Source organism: Lichenostomus cassidix, chromosome 25, assembly GCF_008360975.1.
Source record: "Lichenostomus cassidix isolate B80296 chromosome 25, HeHo_3.0, whole genome shotgun sequence".
Classification (NCBI taxonomy): Eukaryota; Metazoa; Chordata; class Aves; order Passeriformes; family Meliphagidae; genus Lichenostomus; species Lichenostomus cassidix.
Genome location: NC_139505.1, coordinates 2,901,164 through 2,922,148, shown reverse-complemented (window position 1 = coordinate 2,922,148; position 20,985 = coordinate 2,901,164). Strand labels below are relative to the sequence as shown.

Sequence of the window (20,985 nt, the reverse complement as noted above, 5' to 3'; positions counted from 1 at the left end):
TCCCGAGCAGCTAGGATTCAGCCCGAGCAGCTGGAATTCCGTCCCGAGCAGCTGGAATTCCGTCCCGAGCCTCGGGAATTCCGTCCCGAGCAGCTGGGATTCAGCCCGAGCCACTGGAGTGGCACAGGAACATCTGGAATTATTCAGCCCGAGCCGCTGGAATGGCATCAGAACATCTGGAATTATTCAGCCCGAGCCGCTGGAACTCAGCCCGAGCCGCTGGAGTGGCACCGGAACATCTGGAATTCCATCCCGAGCAGCTGGGATTCAGTCCGAGCCGCTGGAATTCCAGCCCGAGCCTCGGGAATTTCAGCCCGAGCCGCTGGAATTATTCAGCCCGAGCCTCGGGAATTCCGTCCCGGGCCGCTGGAATGGCACCGGAACATCTGGAATTATTCAGCCCGAGCCGCTGGAATGGCACCGGAGCATCTGGAATTCCGTCCCGAGCAGCTGGGATTCAGCCCGAGCCGCTGGAATTTCATCCCGAGCCTCGGGAATTTCATCCCGAGCCGCTGGGATTATTAAACCCGAGCCGCTGGAATGGGATCCGGCTCGGGATTGACAGTTATTCCCGTTTTTTCCCGGTTTTATTATTTTGGGATTGACAGTTATTCCTGGTTTATCCTGGTTTTCTCCTTTGGGATATTCGCGTTTTGGGGATTTACAGTTATTCCCGGTTTTATTCTTTGGTTCTTTTTACTCTTTCCAGGTTTGGGATTTACAGTTATTCCTGTTTTCTCCTCTGGGATATCCCAGATTTTGGGATTTACAGTTATTCCAGGTTTATCCTGGTTTTATTCTTTGGAATATCCCTGTTTTGAGATTTCGGATTTATATTTATTCCCATTTGATCCTGGTTTTCTCCTTTGGGATATTTCTGGATTTGGGATTTACAGTTATTCCCATTTTATCTTTTGGGATATCCTCGTTTTTGGGATTTACAGTTTATTCCCATTTTATCCCAGTTTTATCCTTTTGGGATTTACATTTATTCCCATTTTATCCCAGTTTTCTCCTTTTGGGATTTACAGATATTCCCTTTTTATCCCAGTTTTCTCCTTTGGGATAAAGGATAATTCCCAGGTTTGGGATTTACAATTATTCCTGGTTTATCCTTTGGAATATCCACTCTTTTAGGATTTACAGTTATTCCCTTTTTATCCCAGATTTCTCCTCTGGAATATCCCATTTGGATATTTGGATAGATGGAAAAAAAATTGTGATTTTTTGGGGAAAAAATCCCCAAAATCTCCATGTGGAACAGAAACACAGGTCGGGATGAATTCTGGAATTTGGGAAAATTCCCATGGACAACTCTGGGAATTCCAGCTGGGATTAGAGCAGGAAAAACGGGGAAAAACCCAAATATTTTGGGAAAAACCAGAGACTCAGGAGGCAGTGCAGGAATCAACCTTTTATTCCCATTTTCCATGCGATACAGAGAGGGAAAAAGGAAAAAGGAAAAGGAAAAAAAGGAGGAAATTTCCTCTCCCGCCACCAGCAGGACCCTCGGCTGCTCCAAACCTGGAATTCTGCTGCAGTCAGGGATGAAAATGTGGAATTTTTTTTTCCCAAGTTTTGAGGATTTCCAGACCCCAAAAGCGATTTTTTTTCAAGGACTTTCAGACCTGAAAAGGGATTTTTTTTAATGTTGTTTTTTTTTGTGGTTTTTTTTTTTAAGGATTTTCAGCCCCAAACCAAAATTCTTTTAAAAGGACTTTCAGACCCCAAAATTGATTTCTTTTTCAAGGATTTTCAGGCCACAAAAAAGGGGTTTTTTTCCCCAACCTTGAGGACTTTCAGACCCCAAAAGTGATTTTTTCTGAGGATTTTCAAGCCCCAAAATGAGAACTTTATTTCCCCAGCCTTGAGGACTTTCAGACCCCAAAAGAGATTTTTTTTTCTTTTTAGTATTTTCAGGCCCAAATGAGAATTTTATTTCCCTAGCCTTGAGGATTTTCAGACCACAAAAGTGATTTTTTTTTAGTATTTTCCAACCCCAGAAGTGATTTTTTTTGAGGACTTTCAAACCCCAAAAGTGATTTTTTCTGAGGATTTTCAGGCCCAAAAATGAGAATTTCATTTCCCCAGCATTGCGTAATTTCAGACCCCAAAAGGTATTATTTTTGAGGACTTTCAGACCCCAAAAGGGATTTTTTCCCAAATTTCCAAACCCCAAAATCAACAATTTTTTGGATTTTCACAGCCAGGCTACAAACGAGGCCAGAGGGACCCAAAGACCCCAAACAGAGCAGGAAAATTGATTAAATATCAGGAAAAACCCATCAGGGAGGTGAAAACTCCACATCCCACTGAGGATTTATCCCAGAAAAAAACCCCAAAAAATCCCTGGAAACCCCAAAAAAGGAGCTGGAGGATCTCCAGGGGGAGGAAAACTCCCTTTAGGATGTCTTGGATTCATCCCGGGAAACCCTCGCGCCGGAATCCTCCCGGGAGGATTTGTCGGGATTGGGATCTCCCTCGTCGTCCGGGATGGAGGTGATTTCCTCTCCGCGGGGATCGCGGGGTGCTTCCCGAGATTTCTGAGATTCCCGAGATTCCTGAGATGATTCCTGAGATGATTCCCGAGATTTCTGAGCTTCACGGGATTCTCGAGATTTCCGCGATTCCCACGATTCCTGAACTTCCCAAGCTTCACGGGATTCCTGAGATTCCTGAGATGATTCCCGAGATTCCCGAGATTTCTGAGATGATTCCTGAGCAGATTCCCGAGATTTCAGAGCTTCACGATCTTCACGAACTTCCCGAGATTCCCGAGATTCCCGAGGTGATTCCTGAGCAGATTTCAGAGCTTCGCGAACTTCACGAAGTTCCCGAGATTCCCGAGATTTCCGCGATTCCCGAACTTCCCGAGCTTCACGGGATTCCCGAGATTTCTGAGATGATTCCTGAGCAGATTCCCGAGATTTCTGAGCTTCCCGAACTTCCCGAGATTCCCGAGATGATTCCTGAGCAGATTCCCGAGATTTCTGAGCTTCCCGAGATAATTCCCGACCTTCCTGAACTTCCCGAGTTTCCCGAACTTCCCGAGAAGATTCCCGAGGATTCCCCACAACCTTCACCTCCCCATCCTCCTCCTCCCTCAGCACCCTCCTGGATTCACCCTCCAGCACCTCCCGGCTCCTCCGGATCCCCTCGGAACTCTCCAACTCCTCCACAACTCCATCCCTCCTCACCTCACTCCCGGATTTTCCCTCCGGAATTCCCGATTTTCCCCGGGATTGTCCCAGCGGTGTCACCGAGCAGCTCCTGGGCGCGCCGGGCCGGCCGGGCTGGTGACACACGATCTGGTAGGTGGTGGCACCGGGATTGTCCTGGTTGTGAAGGACGTGGACCAGGTAGGAGATGGTTTGGGGGTCGGGGAGGGTGTGGAGCTCCGGCTGGATTTCGGGGTCGGCGTTGGGATAACCAACCCGTAAATCGCTGACGGCCAAATCCTGTCCTGGCGGGCAAAGATCGCCGTGGTGGAGGGTTTGGTAGTGGAATTGCTGCTCCTCTTCTTCCTCTTCTTCTTCGTCTTCTTCATCCAGGACCTCCAGGTGGATCTCCTGCCTCTGGTCAGCGATGGTCACTCCTTGCTGCCCGCGCCTTTCGCGTCTGCGGCGCTCAGAGCTCTGCAGGTCCTGTTCCTCATCGAATCTCCTCTCCCTCCTGATCTCTTCCCTCTCTCTGTCACGGGAAATTCTCCTCTCTTCCTCCTCACGCTCACGGATTTGTTCTCTCCTTCTGAGTTCCTCACGAGGTTCCCTTTCCCTGATCTCTCTCCGGACCTTAACATCAGCTTCTGCTTCCACCTGGATTTCTCTTCTCCTTTCAAATTCTCGTTCTCTCCTTCCATCAACTTCAGCATCACGAATTTCTCGTCTCTCCCGTGTTTCTCTTTCAATTCTGGCAGCAACTTCTTCCTCCCTTTCCCTTCTGCGGCGCTCAGAGCTCTCCAGCTCCTGGTCGATTCTCCTCTCCCTCCTGATCTCTTCCTGACCTCTTTCCCGGGAAATCCTCCTCTCTTCCTCCTCACGCTCACGGATTTGTTCTCTCCTTCTCAGTTCCTCACGAGGTTCCCTTTCCCTGATCTCTCTCTGGATTCTCACATCACCTTCTGCTTCCACCCTGGTTTCTCTTCTCCTTTCATATTCTCTCTCTCTCCTTGTATCACCTTCAACCTCACGGATTTCTCGTCTCTCCCGTGTTTCTCTTTCAATCCTGGCAGCAACTTCTTCCTCCCTTTCCCGTCTGCGGCGCTCAGAGCTCTCCAGCTCCAGCTCCTCATCGATTCTCCTCTCTCTCCTGACCTCTTCCCTCTCTCTGCCACGGGAAATTCTCCTCTCTTCCTCCTCACGCTCACGGATTTGTTCTCTCCTTCTCCGTTCCTCATGAGGTTCCCTTTCCCGGATCTCTCTCTGGATTCTCACATCAGCTTCTGCTGCCACTGAGGTTTCTCTTCTCCTTTCATATTCTCTCTCTCTCCTTGTATCATCTTCAACCTCACGAATTTCTCGTCTCTCCCGTGTTTCTCTGTCAATCCTGGCAGCAACTCCTTCCTCCCTTTCCCGTCTGCGGCGCTCAGAGCTCTCCAGCTCCTGATCGATTCTTCTGTCCCTCACAACCTCTTCTCTGGCTCTTTCCCGGGAAATTTGTCTTTCTTCTCCATAGTCACGGATTTGTTCTCTCCTTCTCAGCTCCTCACGAGGTTCCCTTTCCCTGATCTCTCTCCTGACTTTCACATCAGCTTCTGCTGCTGCTGAGGTTTCTCTTCTCCTTTCATATTCTAGTTCTCTCCTCCCATCATCGTCAACCTCACGAATTTCTCGCTCTCGTCTCTCTCGTGTCTCTCTCTGGATCCTGGCAGCAACTTCTTCCTCCCTTTCCCTTCTGCGGCGCTCAGAGCTCTCCTGCTCCTCATCGATTCTCCTCTCCCTCCTGATCTCTTCCTGACCTCTTTCCCGGGAAATTCTCCTCTCTTCCTCCTCACGCTCACGGATTTGTTCTCTCCTTCTCAGCTCCTCATGAGGTTCTCTTTCCCGAATTTCTCTCCTGACTTTCACATCAGCTTCTTCTGCTGCTCTCCTCTCTCGTGCTCTTTCATATTCTCGTTCTCTTCTTGCATCAACTTCAGCCTCACGAATTTCTCGTCTCTCCTGTGCTTCTCTTTGGTTGATCACAGCTTCTCGTTCTTCCCTTTCCCGTCTGCTGCGCCCAGAGCTCTGCAGCTCCTGTTCCTCATCGATTCTCCTCTCCCTCCTGACCTCTTCTCTTGCTCTTTCCCGGGAAATTCTCCTCTCTTCCTCCTCATGCTCACGGATTTGTTCTCTCCTTCTCAGCTCCTCACGAGGTTCCCTTTCCCGGATCTCTCTCTGGATTCTCACATCAGCTTCTGCTGCTGCTGCCACTCTGGTTTCTCTTCTCCTTTCATATTCTCGTTCTCTCCTTCCATCATCTTCAATCTCACGAATTTCTCGTCTCTCCCGTGTCTCTCTCTGGATCCTGGCAGCAACTTCTTCTTCTCTTTCCCTTTCCCGTCTGCGGCGCTCAGAGCTCTCCAGCTCCTGTTCTCGATCAATTCTCGCTCTCCTGATCTCTTCCCTCTCTCTGCCACGGGAAATTCTCCTCTCTTCCTCCTCACGCTCACGGATTTGTTCTCTCCTTCTGAGCTCCTCTCGAGGTTCCCTTTCCCGGATTTCTCTCTGGATTCTCACATCACCTTCTGCTTCCACCCTGGTTTCTCTTCTCCTTTCATATTCTCTCTCTCTCCTTGTATCACCTTCAACCTCACGGATTTCTCGTCTCTCCCATGTTTCTCTTTCAATCCTGGCAGCAACTTCTTCCTCCCTTTCCCGTCTGCGGCGCTCAGAGCTCTGCTGTTCCTGGTCGATTCTTCTGTCCCTCACAACCTCTTCTCTGGCTCTTTCCCGGGAAATTTGTCTTTCTTCTCCATAGTCACGGATTTGTTCTCTCCTTCTCAGCTCCTCACGAGGTTCCCTTTCCCTGATCTCTCTCCTGACTTTCACATCAGCTTCTGCTGCTGCTGAGGTTTCTGTTCTCCTTTCATATTCTAGTTCTCTCCTCCCATCATCGTCAACCTCACGAATTTCTCGCTCTTGTCTCTCTCGTGTCTCTCTCTGGATCCTGGCAGCAACTTCTTCCTCCCTTTCCCGTCTGCGGCGCTCAGAGCTCTCCAGCTCCTGTTCCTCATCGATTCTCCTCTCTCTCCTGATCTCTTCCCTCTCTCTGCCACGGGAAATTCTCCTCTCTTCCTCCTCACGCTCACGGATTTGTTCTCTCCTTCTCAGCTCCTCACGAGGTTCTCTTTCCCGGATTTCTCTCTGGATTCTCACATCACCTTCTGCTGCTGCTTCCACCCTGGTTTCTCTTCTCCTTTCATATTCTCGTTCTCTCCTTCCATCATCTTCAATCTCACGAATTTCTCGTCTCTCTCGTGTCTCTCTCTGGATCCTGGCAGCAACTTCTTCCTCCCTTTCCCTTTCCCGTCTGCGGCGCTCAGAGCTATCCAGCTGCTCATCAATTCTTCTGTCCCTTGCAAACTCTTCCCTCTCTCTGCCACGGGAAATTCTCCTCTCTTCCTCCTCACGCTCACGGATTTGTTCTCTCCTTCTCAGCTCCTCACGAGGTTCTCTTTCCCTGATCTCTCTCTGGATTCTCACATCACCTTCTGCTTCCACCCTGGTTTCTCTTCTTCTTTCATATTCTTGTTCTCTCCTTCCATCACCTTCAACCTCACGAATTTCTCGTCTCTCTTGTGTTTCTCTTTCGGTCCTGGCAGCAACTCCTTCCTCCCTTTCCCTTTCCCTTCTGCGGCGCTCAGAGCTCTCCAGCTCTGGCTCCTCATCGATTCTCCTCTCCCTCCTGATCTCTTCCTGACCTCTTTCCCGAGAAATCCTCCTCTCTTCCTCCTCACGCTCACGGATTTTTTCTCTCCTTCTCAGTTCCTCACGAGGTTCCCTTTCCCTGATCTCTCTCTGGATTCTCACATCACCTTCTGCTGCCACTGAGGTTTCTCTTCTCCTTTCATATTCTCGTTCTCTCCTTCCATCACCTTCAATGTCACGGATTTCTCGTCTCTCTCTTGTCTCTCTGTCGATCCTGGCAGCAACTTCTTCTTCTCTTTCCCTTTCCCGTCTGCGGCGCTCAGAGCTCTCCAGTTCCTGGTCGATTCTTCTGTCCCTCACAACCTCTTCCCTCTCTCTGCCACGGGAAATTCTCCTCTCTTCCTCCTCACGCTCACGGATTTGTTCTCTCCTTCTCAGCTCCTCACGAGGTTCTCTTTCCCGGATTTCTCTCCTGACTTTCACATCAGCTTCTGCTTCCACCCTGGTTTCTCTTCTCCTTTCAACTTCTTGTTCTCTCCTTCTATCATCTTCAACCTCACGAATTTCTCGTCTCTCCCGTGTCTCTCTGTCGATCCTGGCAGCAACTTCTTCCTCCCTTTCCCGCCTGCGGCGCTCAGAGCTCTCCATCTCCAGTTCCTCTTCCTGATCAATTCTTCTCTCTCTCCTTCTCAGCTCCTCACGAGGTTCTCTTTCCCGGATCTCTCTCCTGACTTTCACATCAGCTTCTGCTTCCACCCTGGTTTCTCTTCTCCTCTCAAATTCTCGTTCTCTCCTTCCATCGACTTCAGCCTCACGAATTTCTCGTCTCTCCTGTGCTTCTCTTTGGTTGATCACAGCTTCTCGTTCCTCCCTTTCCCGCCTGCGGCGCTCAGAGCTCTCCAACTCCAGCTCCTCATCAATTCTTCTCTCTCTCCTTCTCCCTCTTCTTCTCAGATCATCTCTCTCCTCTCTCTCCCTCTCCTCCCGGATCTCCCTCTCCGTTCTCCTCCCGCAGCTCCGATCCTCCTGCTCTTCTCTCCCACCTTCCCCGAGCTCGATCTCCAGCGGTTCCTCCAGGAACGACTGGTGAGGCCTCTTGGCTTCCGTGATCTCCCGATTTTTCCTTTCCCGGAATTCCCGCTGGATCACCTCCTCCCGTTCTCCCGCGCCGTTCCTCCCGCGCCGTTCCCGCCGATCCCTCCTCGCTTCCTCCTCAACTTCCTCCTCCCCAACCCTCACATCTCCCAACACCTCCTCTTCCCGATGCGGATCTTCCCGACGCGGATCTTCCCGACGCGGATCTTCCCGACGCGGATCTTCCCGACGCTTCCTCTCCGAGATTTCCCGGATTTCCTCCTCCTCCTGGACCTTCCGGCGGCTCCCTCTGCCCCTGACCTCCGCTTCCCGCAGGGATTTGGCGCCGCTGGGGATTTGCGTTCTCTGCAGGAGGAACGGAGCTCGCGGCAGGAACCGGAAGCAGCATTTGGCCACGCGGAAAACCAGGAGGAGGAATTCGTTGAAGTCGACGTCGCCGTCGCCGTCCCACTCCAGGAACTGCAGGATTTTCTCCAAAGTCTGCGGGTCGTGTGGTTTCTGCGGGGGAAAAATGGGAAAAAAGGGGATTTCTGGTTTTCTGGTCCTTGGGAGAAGGAAAAATCCTGGGAATTCTCCTTTTTTCCGTCGCGGTTTGGGGCTCAGCGGGAAATCTCTCTGGGGATTTATTCTGCGTTGTCCTGGTTGTTCCCTGAGCTGCTCTTTCCCGTTTGGGATGAAATTCCTTCCTCCTCAAGAAGGAAAATCCACTCCTCCCTCCCACAGCTCCTTCTTCCAATTTTGAAGGGGATTTTCTGTAACCATCCCATCCCATCCCATTCCCAAGGGGATTTTCTGGAACTTTCCCATCCAATTTCAAAGGGAATTTTCTGGAACTTCCCCATCCCATTCCATTCCCGAAGGAATTTTCTGAAACTTTCCCCATCCCATTCCGGAGGGGATTTTCTGGAACTTTCCCCATCCAATTTTGAAGGGGATTTTCTGTAACTTCCCCATCCCATTCCATCCCATTCCCGAGGGGATTTTCTGGAACTTTCCCCATCCTCATCCCATTCCCAAGGGGATTTTCTGGAACTTTTCCCATCCCATCCTATCCCATCCTATCCCATCCTATCCCATTCCCAAGGGGATTTCCTGGAACTTTTCCCATCCCATTCCCGCAGGGATTTTCCCATTCCCACATCCCAACCCTTCCCCATCCCATTCCCAAGGGGATTTTCTGGAACTTTCCCCATCCTCATCCCATCCCATCCCATTCCCAAGGAGATTTTCTGGAACTTTTCCCATCCCATTCCATTCCCAAGGGGATTTTCTGGAACTTTCCCATCCAATTTCAAAGGGAATTTTCTGTAACTTCCCCATCCCATTCCATTCCCAAAGGAATTTTCTGAAACTTTCCCCATCCCATTCCGGAGGGGATTTTCTGGAACTTTCCCCATCCAATTTTGAAGGGGATTTTCTGTAACTTCCCCATCCCATTCCATCCCATTCCCAAGGGGATTTTCTGGAACTTTCCCATCCAGTTTCAAAGGGTATTTTCTGGAACTTTCCCCATCCCATCCCATTCCCGCAGGGATTTTCCCATTCCCACATCCCAACCCTTCCCCATCCCATTCCCAAGGGGATTTTCTGGAACTTTTCCCATCCAATTTTGAAGGGGATTTTCTGGAACTTTCCCCATCCCATTCCATTCCCGAAGGAATTTTCTGAAACTTTCCCCATCCCATTCCGGAGGGGATTTTCTGGAACTTCCCCATCCCATTCCATCCCATTCCCAAGGGGATTTTCTGGAACTTTCCCCATCCTCATCCCATTCCCAAGGGGATTTTCTGGAACTTTCCCCATCCTCATCCCATTCCCAAGGGGATTTTCTGGAACTTTTCCTATCCCATCCTATCCCATTCCCGAGGGGATTTCCTGGAACTTTTCCCATCCCATTCCCTCAGGGATTTTCCCATTCCCACATCCCAACCCTTCCCCATCCCATTCCCAATGGGATTTTCTGGAACTTTTCCCATCCCATCCCATTCCATCCCATTCCCGAGGGGATTTTCTGGAACTTTCCCATCCAGTTTCAAAGGGAATTTTCTGGAACTTTCCCATCCCATCCCATTCCCAAGGGGATTTTCTGGAACTTTTCCCAATCCAAAGGGATTTTCCCACTCCCACATCCCCACCCTTCCCCTCATCCTCACCTCCAGCGCCTCTCCGAACTCCCTCTGGATCAGCTCCCTCATGCTGGCGCGGCTCAGGCTGGGTTTGTCTCCATCCCTCGCGCCGCAGTGCTGCTGGAAAACGCTGACGATGGTGGAGATGCTGTCCAGGAACGGCGACATCGTCCTGCAGGTCCGAGCGAGCCTGGGAGGGACGGGAGAACCTTGGGAATGGGAATTCCTCGGGAAGAGGGAGGAGAATTCCCGGGATTGGGTGATCTCGGTGTTCCCGGAGTGTTGGGAACATTCCAAGGTTTTGGGGTTTTTGGGATGGGAGATTTATTTGGGAAGAGTGAGGAGAATTCCCAGGATTGGGTGATCTCCATGTTCCTGGAGTGTTGGGAACATCCCAAGGTTTTGGGGTTTTTGGAATGGGGATTTTTTTCAGGAAAAGGGAGGAGATTTCCTGGGATTGGGCAATTTCCATGTTCCTGGAGTGTTGGGAACATTCCAAGGGTTTGGGGTTTTTGGGATGGGAGATTTATTTGGGAAGAGGGTGGAGAATTCCCAGGATTGGGTGATCTCTGTGTCCCCAGAGCTCTGGGAACACATTCCAAGGGTTTGGGGTTTTCTGGAAGAGGGATTTTTTCAGGAAAAGGGAGGAGAATTCCCAGGATTGGGTGATCTCTGTGTCCCCGGAGTGTTGGGGAAACATTCCAAGGGTTTGGGGTTCTCAGGATGAGGAATTCCTCAGGAAAACCTGTGAGTTCTCCAAGCTCTCCACGGAGCTCCTCCTCTCCAGCAGATCTCCAAAAGTTCTCCCAACCTTTGCAGAACCTCCGTGGCTCCTCCAGCCTCACCCCGGGAATTTCCAGGATTCATCCCGGAGATCCCAGGGACAGCAGGAGGTTCGACCAGCCCGAGATAAGATCTGCGGCAGAAACCCCGACAGCCGCGCCCGGAAACCTCGGAATTCTCATCCTTCCCTCCTTGTGGGGTTTTTTTTTGGGAATATCCACACCTGGATCTGATCCTGGGGAGATTCCAGCTCCGGAACGTGTCCGGATGCACGAGCAGTGTGGAAATCCTGGGATTTCCGTGGAAAACTGGTGGATTTTTCTGAAGGAATTCCTAAATTTTTTCCGTATTTCCTTCCCACGTGGATAACCCAACCCAGCGATTCCGAGGGGGAAAAGCTCTTTGTGTTCCCAAAAAACAATGGGATGAGTCTTCCTTCCCCACCGTGAATCCCAGAGAAAAATCAAACTGAATATTCCTGAGCAAATGGAATATTCCCGAAAAAACTAAATATTCCCAGAGAAACAACAAAAAGAATATTCCCAGACGAATGGGATATTCCCAGAGAAACTACAAATGGAATATTCCCGAACAAGTGGAATATCTCTGAACAAATTAAATATTCCCAGAGAAACAAGAAATGGAATATTCCCCAACAGATGGAATATTTCTGAACAGGTGGAATATTCCTGAACAAATGGAATATTCCCAGAGAAACAAGAAATGGAATAATCCCAAACAAATGGAATATTCCCAAACAAGTAGAATATTCCCAGAGGAACAAGACATTGAATAATCCCAAAGAAATGGAATAATCCCAAAGAAATGGAATATTCCCAGAGAAATGAGAAACTGAATAATCCCAAAACAAACTGAATATTCCCGAACAAATGGAATATTCCCCAAGAAACAAGAAATGGAGTAATCCCAAACAAACAGAATATCCTCAAACAAATGGAATATTCCCAAACAAATGGAATATTCTCTGGAATATTCCCAGAGAAACAAGAAATGGAATAATCCCAAAGAAATGGAATATTCCCGAACAAATGGAATACTCCCAGAGAAACAAGAAATGGAATAATCCCAAAGAAATGGAATAATCCCAAACAAATGGAATATTCCCAGAGAAACAAGAAATGGAATAATCCCAAAGAAATGGAATATTCCCAGAGAAACGACAAACTGAATAATCCCAAAGAAATGGAATAATCCCAAACAAATGGAATAATCCCAAACAAATGGAATATTCTCTGGAATATTCCCAGAGAAACAAGAAATGGAATAATCCCAACCAAATGGAATAATCCCAACCAAACAGAATATCCTCAACCAAACGCAACAATCCCCACCGACCAACCCCACCATCCCCACCCACCCGGAATATTCCGGAATTCCCGCTCACCCACTCTCCGTCGGGGTTTCCGGGATCGTTTCCGGGGTCGTTTCCGGGAAGCTGTGCGGCGCCAGGGCAGCTCGCCGTCCCTTTTATAGGGTCCTGCCGGGCTGGCCAGGAGCCACCCTGGTGGCCACCCTGATTCATCGCCGGCCAAGCCCAGACCAGTTCTTTGGCTTTATCAGCCTCCCCTATCATTTGGCGCCCCGAAATAGCAGCGGCGGTTCCGGAAGGTTCCGCCTAATCCTGGGAAATCCTGGCTGTTGGGGATTTTTTTGTGGTTGTTTTTGGGGGATTTGGGGAGGTGGGAAGGGGGTTTGGTGGGGATGTTTGGGGTGGGCGGGAGTTTTTATTAAATTATTAGATTATTTTAGTTTAAATTATTGAATTATTTTAATTTAAATTATTAAATGGTTTTAATTTGTTTCTATTATATTGTATTATATCATTATATTGTGTTATATTATATTATATTATTATGTTATATTATATTATTTTATTTTATTATAATATATTATTATATTATATTATATTATTTTATTTTTATTTTATTATAATATATTATTATATTATATTATTTTTTTATTTTATTTTATTATAATATATTATTATATTATATTATATTATATTATAATGTTACATTGTATTGTATTATATTATTATATTCCATTATATTATATTACTGATATTATAAATACAAATATTAAAACATATATAGATATATATAAACATATACGAAATACAGAAATATAAATATTAAATTATATATAAAAATATATAGAAACATATAGACATATATAGAAATATATAGAAATGTATAGAAATGTATAGAAATATGTAGAAATATATAGAAAAATAAATATTAGACCATAATATTAAATATTATATTCGTAATTATTTAATTTTGCCAATTAAATGACTTTAATTTAATTAATTGAACGCTATTAAATATTTAAATTCAATTAACTCACGACGTCAAATTAATTAAATCGATTCAAATTAAAATTTAAGCACTGAGGATAAAAGAGCTTCAGATGAGCAGGTTGGGGATAATTGAGATTTTTACAATCCACAAAATTGATCCCAAAATTCCAAAGGGGATTTTTGTCTCTTTTTTTCACAGTTTTGGAATTCTGAGCTGGAAAGTCGCTGGAGTTTGGATTGGGGAGAAGGAAGAAGATTCCAGAAGGAAAAAGTGAGTGAAATCCCAAATTTTTGTGATTTTGGTTTGTGGGAAATCCTTGGAGTGTTTCATTCTTATTTTTCTTATTTGTTCCTATTGAAAATAAGAGATTTTTAATTTATTTAAATGATTTTTAATTTAATTTTTTAATCTTATCAACGAGGGTTTTGCTGTTTTATCCAATAAAAAAAATCCAACCCTAAATAGATAATTTTTAACTAATCCAATGAATTTTTAAACAAATCCTCGAATGAGAAAATGTTCATCAATCGATGAATTCTCATTGAGAAAAATCACCATAAAACCTTCAATACTAATTAGGTGACTTTAATTAGCCAATTTTAATTAACTCTGCTCGATTTTAATTAAAAAAAAACACCAAGATTTCAATTTATGCTGAATTTCCTCCAGCTGCCCTCAGGCCGTAATTACCTCAGATTTTTTAATTTAACCTCCGAACGGCGAATTAATTAAGAATTCCTTCATCCCCTCCGAATTAATTAACAATTCCTTCATTCCCTCCGAATTAATTAACAATTCCTTCATTCCCTCCAAATTAATTAACAATTCCTTCATCCCCTCCGAATTAATTAACAATTCCTTCATTCCCCTCCGAATTAATTAACAATTCCTTCATTCCCCTCCGAATTAATTAACAATTCCTTCATTCCCCTCCGAATTAATTAACAATTCCTTCATTCCCCATTCTGCCAACTCTCAGAAATCCAAAAAATCCCCAAATTTCGGGTTTGCAGTGGGAAAAGGTGACGAAGCCACCGCGTGGCTCATCCTGGGTGTAGAACCCCAATTAACGAGCTAATTAACGCTGGCGGCACCTCGGGGACACTCAGCCCCGGCCGCCCGTCGTTTTTGGGATTTTTTTTTTTTTCCGTTTTTTTTTTTCGGGGGATTAACTCAACCGCCGGGTGGAACTTCAGCCCCGCCTGGGGGATAATGACAGCCTTGGGTCGCCGTAATTTTGGGGCGGATTTGGGGCGATTATGGCAATTACGGGGTTTTGGCCGCGGGATCCTCGGGAATCCGCCCCGGAGAAGGTTGGCGGGATTTGCCGGGACGAGGCTCCAGGCACGTCCCCAAATGGACCTTTTCTGGATGGGTTTTCCCCCCAAAAAAAAGGGGTTTTTTGTCCTGGGTTGGAGGGGGAGGAGTTCCCAAAATTTTGGGTTGGATGGTGAGGGATGTGGGGAGGAGGGTGAGGAAGGGGGTTGTGCCACCGTGGCTGGTTCTGGTGGGATCCCACCGGGAATTCCATGTCCAGGTTTGGTGGGATTCCATCAGGAATTCCATGTCCAGGTTTGGTGGGATTCCATCAGGAATTCCATATCCAGGTCTGGTGGGATCCCACTGGGAATTCCATGTCCAGGTCTGGTGGGATCCCATCGGGAATTCTATGTCCAGTTCTGGTGGGATCCCACCGGGAATTCCATACCCAATCCTGGTGGGATCCTACCGGGAATTCCATACCCAGTTCTGGTGGAATCCCACTGGGAATTCCATATCCAGGTCTGGCGGGATCCCATCAGGAATTCCATATCCAGGTCTGGTGGAATCCCACCAGGAATTCCATGCCTGGTTCTGCTGGGATTCCACCAGGAATTCCATATCCAATCCTGGTGGAATCCCATTGGGAATTCCATATCCAGGTCTGGTGAGATCCCACCAGGAATTCCATGCTTGGTTCTTCTGAGATCCTACTAGGAATTCCTTATCCAGGTCTGGTGGAATCCCATCAAGAACTCCATACCCAATTCTGGTGGAATCCCACTGGGAATTCCTTATCCAGGTTTGGTGGAATCCCACCAGGAATTCCATGCCTGGTTCTGCTGGGATTCCACCGGGAATTCCATACCCAATCCTGGTGGAATCCCACTGGGAATTCCATGTCCAGGTCTGGTGGGATCCCACCAGGAATTCCATACCCAATCCTGGTGGAATCCCATCACAAATTCCATATCCAGTTCTGGTGGAATCCAACTGGGAATTCCATACCCAATCCTGGTGGGATCCCATTGGGAATTCTATGTCCAGTTCTGGTGGAATCCCATCAGGAATTCCATACCCAGGTCTGCTGAGATCCCACCAGCAATTCCTTATCCAATTCTGGTGGAATCCCACCAGGAATTCCATATCCAGGTCTGGTGCAATCCCACCAGGAATTCCATACCCAGTTCTGGTGGGATTCCACCAGGAATTCCATGCTTGGCTCTGCCAAGATCCCACCGGGAATTCCACATCAAGGTCTGCTGAGATCCCACCAGGAATTCCTTATCCAATTCTGGCGGAATCCCACTGGGAATTCCTTATCCAGGTTTGATGAGATCCCACCAGGAATTCCATACCCAGTTCTGCATGGAATATTCCAGAACAAATGCAATATTCCCAGAGAATTTGCTCAGTTCTGCTGAGATCCCATCAGGAATTCCACATCCAGGTCTGCTGAGATCCCACCGGGAATTCCATTCCCAATTCTGCTGAGATCCCACCGGGAATTCCATATCCAGGTCTGGTGGAATCCCACCGGGAATTCCTTTCCCAATTCTGCTGAGATCCCACCGGGAATTCCATGCCCAATTCTGGTGCCTCAGAAATCCTAATTCCTCCAAAATTCCTCCAAAATTCCTCCAAAATTCCTCCAAAATTCCTCAAAAATTCATCCAAAATTCCTCCAAAATTCCACCCCTTTGCCCTCAATCCATGGAATTTTGGTGGTGACACATGCAGAACCCCAAATCCCCGGAATTCCCAACCCTCCTTCGCGCCCCCATAGCTGAGGTGATTCCGAAATCCTAATTCCTCCAAAATGCCTCCAAAATTCTTCCAAAATTCCTCCAAAATTCCTCCAAAATTCCTCCAAAATTCCTCCAAAATTCCTCCAAAATTCCTCCAAAATCCCTCCAAAATTCCTCCAAAATTCCTCCAAAATTCCTACAAAATCCCTCCAAAATCCCTCCAAAATTCCATCCCGGACCCGCGGGATTCCGACCCGAATCCCTTCGGGATGACGGGAGTCGCTTTGGGGTTTCCTGACTCAGAGCTGAGGGAACTGCGGCATTCGGGGTTTTCGGGGTTTGGGGTTTGGGGTTTCCTGATTCAGAGCTGGGATTTGGGGTTTTCCCGGCGGGATGACGTCGGATTTGTCCCTCGCGTCACCAACCCCGATTTATCCAACCCCAAATCCCACCGGACAGGGAAATATCGGGATGAGGATCCGGATGCTCTGGAACATCCCAAACCCCATAATGACCCCTCTGACTCCACGCCGTGGGGTTGATCCCAATCCCAACGTGCCGGGATGGGAATGGGGTGGGAAGGGTGATTTGGGATATTTTTGGGATTTTCACCACCCCAGGGTTGAGTTTTGGGCAATGCTGACACCTCCAGGAGGAATGGGGCGGGAAAGGCGATTTGGGATATTTTTGGGATTTTCACCACCCCAGGGTTGGGTTTTGGGGTCTTCAGCAGGAATGGGGCAGGAAAGGCGATTTGGGATATTTTTGGGATTTTTACCACCCCAGGGTTGGGTTTTGGGGTCTTCAGCAGGAATGGGGTGGGAAAGGTGATTTGGGATATTTTTGGGATTTTCGCCACCCCAGGGTTGTGTTTCAGGCAATGCTGGACTCTCTGGTGGGAATGGGGCAGGAAAGGTGATTTGGGATATTTTTGGTATTTTCTCCTCCCCAGGGTTGTGTTCTGGATCCTCTGGCAGAAATGGGGCAGGAAGGGTGATTCGGGATATTTTTGGGATTTTCACCTCCCCAGGATTGTGTTCTGAATCCTCTGGCAGATATGGGGCAGGAAAGTCAATTTAGGATATTTTTGGGATTTTCACCTCCCCAGGATTGGGTTTTGGGCAATGCCAGAACCTCTGGCAGGAATGGGGCAGGAAGGGTGATTTGGGATATTTTTGGGATTTTCGCCACCCCAGGGTTGGGTTTTGGGGTCTTCAGCAGGAATGGGGTGGGAAAGGTGATTTGGGATATTTTTGGGATTTTCACCACCCCAGGATTGTGTTTCAGGCAATGCTGGAGTCTCTGGCAGGAATGGGGCAGGAAAGGTGATTTAGGATATTTCTGGGATTTTCACCTCCCCAGGGTTGGTTTCTGATCCTCTGGCAGAAATGGGGCAGGAAGGGTGATTTGGGATATTTTTGGGATTTTTGCCACCCCAGGGATTGTGTTCTGGGGTCGTCAGCAGGAATGGGGTGGGAAAGGCGATTTAGGATATTTTTTGGATTTTCACCACCCCAGGATTGGTTTCCGGATCCCCTGGCAGAAATGGGGCAGGAAAGTCAATTTAGGATATTTTTGGGATTTTCACCTCCCCAGGATTGGGTTTTGGGCAATTCCAGACCCTCAGGCAGGAATGGGGTGGGAAAGGCAATTTGGGATATTTTTGGGATTTTTACCTCCCCAGGGTTGGGTTTTGGGCAATGCTGACACCTCCAGTGGGAATGGGGTGGGAAAGGCGATTTGGGATATTTTTGGGATTTTCACCACCCCAGGGTTGTGTTTTGGGCAATGCCAGAACCTTGGGCAGGAATGGGGCAGGAAAGGTGATTTAGGATATTTTTGGGATTTTCACCACCCCAGGGTTGTGTTCTGAATCCTCTGGCAGGAATGGGGCAGGAAAGGTGATTTGGGATATTTTTGGGGTTTTCACCTCCCCAGGGTTGTATTTTGGGCAATGCCAGATCCTCTGTCAGAAATGGGGTGGGAAAGGCGATTTGGGATATTTTTGGGATTTTCACCATCCCAGGGTTGTGTTCTGAATCCTCTGGCAGGAATGGGGTGGGAAAGGTGATTTGGGATATTTTTGGGATTTTCACCTCCCCAGGGTTGAGTTCCAGATCCTCTGTCAGAAATGGGGCAGGAAAGGTGATTTGGGATATTTTTGGGATTTTCATCTCCCCAGGGTTGGTTTCCAGATTCTCCAGCAGGAATGGGGCAGGAAAGGTGATTTGGGATATTTTTGGGATTTTCACCACCCCAGGGTTGTATTTTGGGCAGTACTGACACCTCCAGCGGGAATGGGGTGGGAAAGGTGATTTGGGATATTTTTGGGATTTTCACCTCCCCAGGGTTGGGTTTGGGGTGAGGCCTGAGCCACGCCTGGGGCTGAGAACAGGTTTGGGGAGGAAGGAAACAAAGGGAGAGGAATGAGGATGTTGGGGTGGAAATCGGGATGAGAATTTGGGATCGGAATTGTGGGAGGAGGGTTGGGAGGAGGGAATGGAGAATTTTTTGGGGGATTTTTGGGGATTTTTTGGGATTTTTGGGGATTTTGGGGGATTTTTGGGATTTTGATTTTTTGGATTTTTTGGGATATTTTTTGGGATTTTTTGGGATTTTGGGGATCCTTTTTGGGATTTTTTGGGGATCTTTTGGGGATATTTTTTGGATTTTGGGGATTTTGGGGGATTATTTTTTATTTTTTGGGGCATTTCTTGGGGGATTTTGGGGGGATTTTTTGGGGATTTTTTTGAGATTTTATGGTTTTTGGGGATATTTTGGGGATTTTTGGGATTTTTTCGGGATTTTGGGATTTGGGGGGATTTTAGATTGTTTAGATTTTTTGGGGATATTTTGGATTTTTTTTTTGATTTTTGGGGAATTTTGGGGGATTTTGGGGGGATATTTTTGGGTTTTGGGGGTTTTTTGGGGATTTGTTTTGGGATTTTTGGGGATTTTTTGGGGATTTTTTTGGATTTTTTGGGGGATTTTTTTGGGATTTTTTGGGGGATTTTTTTGGGGATTTCTTTGGGATTTTTTTGGGGATTTTTTTTGGGATCCTGGGGGAGCTCATCCCGGAGCAAAGGGGGAATTTTGGGATCTGCCAGGTGGGAATTTGGGGAAATTCCTGCTGGAAAAGGGAAAATCCTCGGAAGGTTTGGATTCCCATGGCTGGAGGTGTCCAGGAGGGAATTTTTGGGATTTTTTTGGGATCGATCCCAGCTCGGAGTCGATGTTTTTGGGATTTCTCCTGGTTCGGCACTGAGCAGAGATCGCTGTTCCCACAGTGCCACCAAGTGGCATCCGGATGCCCTGGAATGTCACCAGATTTGGGGTTTGGGATTGATTTGGGATTTGGGATTGATTTGGGATTTGGGACTGATTTGGGATTTTGGATTGATTAGGGATTTGGTGTTTGGGATTGATTTGGGATTTGGGGTTCTGGATTTGGGATTGAGTTGGGATTAGGGATTCGGGATTTGGGATTTGGGATTTGGGATTGATTTGGGATTTGGGATTTGGGATTTGGGATTGATTTGGGGTTTGGGATTTGGTATTGATTAGGGATTTGGTATTTGGGATTAATTTGGTATTTGGGATTCGGGATTTAGGATTTGGGATTGATTTTGGGTTTGGGATTGATTAGGGATTTGGTATTTGGGATTTGGGGTTCGAGATTCGGGATTTGGAATGTGGGATTTGGGGTTGAGTTGGGATTTGGGATTCAGGAGTTGGGATTTGGTATTTGGGATTGATTTGGGATTTGGGACTGATTTGGGATTTGGGATTAATTTGGGATTTGGGATTAATTTGAGATTTGGGGTTCGGGATTGATTTGGGATTTGGGATTGATTTGGGGTTTGGGATTTGGGGTTCTGGATTTGGGATTGAGTTGGGATTTGGGATTAGGGATTTCGTATTCGGGATTGATTTGGGGTTTGGGAGTGATTAGGGATTTGGTATTTGGGATTGATTTGGGATTTAGGATTTGGGATTTAGAATTTGGGATTGATTAGGGATTTGGGATTTGGGATTAATTTGGGATTTGGGGTTCGGGATTTGGGATTTGGGATTGATTTGGGATTTGCGATTTGGGGTTCAGGATTTGGGATTGACTTGGGATTTGGGATTGATTTGGGATTTGGGACTGATTTGGGATTTGGGGTTTGGGATTTGGGATTGAGTTGGGATTCGGGATTCAGGATTTGGGATTTGGGATTTGGGATTCGAGATTCGGGATTTGGGATTTGGAATGTGGGATTTGGGTTTGATTTGGGATTTGGGATTTTGGATTGATTTGGGATTTGGTATTTGGGATTGATTTGGGATTGATTTGGGATTTGGGATAGATTTGGGTTTCAGTATTTAGGATTTGGGATTGATTTGGGATTGATTTGGGATTCAGGATTGATTTGGGATTCGGGATTTGGGTTTGATTTGGGATTCGGGATTTGCAATTTGGGATTCAGGATTTGGGATTTGGGGTTTGGGAGTTGGGATTTGCGATTTGGGATCTGGGATTGATTTGGGATTTGGGATTTGGGATTTGGGATTGATTTGGGATTTGGGATTGATTTGGGATTTGGGATGTAGGATTGATTTGGGATTTGGGATCGATTTGGGATTTAGGACTCCCCACCCCTTCCCCTCGAGGGAAACTGAGGCACACAGAGGCAAAGTCTGGAATTCCTCGAGTCTCTCCCACTGCCCTGGGCGGGACTGTGGACTGGGAGAACTAACTGGGAGAACTGGGAGAACTAACTGGGAGAACTGGGAGCTCCCAGCCCTAAAGGGCTCAGGAAAG

General features: G+C 47.2%; 1 protein-coding gene across 1 annotated transcript; it reads right to left on the bottom strand.

Annotated features, from left to right (window-relative positions):
• Nucleotides 1-2,806: 2,806 nt before the first annotated feature.
• LOC146427341 (uncharacterized) lies at nucleotides 2,807-10,254 on the bottom strand. The gene is made up of 3 exons (XM_085082213.1): nucleotides 10,097-10,254; nucleotides 2,868-8,441; nucleotides 2,807-2,821 (listed from the first exon to the last, which is right to left on the bottom strand). The coding sequence occupies exons 1-3, from the start codon at nucleotides 10,235-10,237 to the stop codon at nucleotides 2,807-2,809; spliced, it is 5,730 nt and encodes a 1,909-aa protein (XP_084938339.1). The 5' UTR covers nucleotides 10,238-10,254.
• Between the last annotated feature and the right edge of the window lie 10,731 nt (nucleotides 10,255-20,985).

Excerpts from the sequence above, each read along its gene's own strand:
- LOC146427341 (XM_085082213.1), bottom strand. The coding sequence starts at position 10,237 with ATGTCGCCGTTCCTGGACAGCATCTCCACCATCGTCAGCGTTTTCCAG. Across the intron at positions 8,442-10,096 it reads AGTTCGGAGAGGCGCTGGAG|AAACCACACGACCCGCAGAC; the intron begins GTGAGGATGAGG and ends TTTCCCCCGCAG.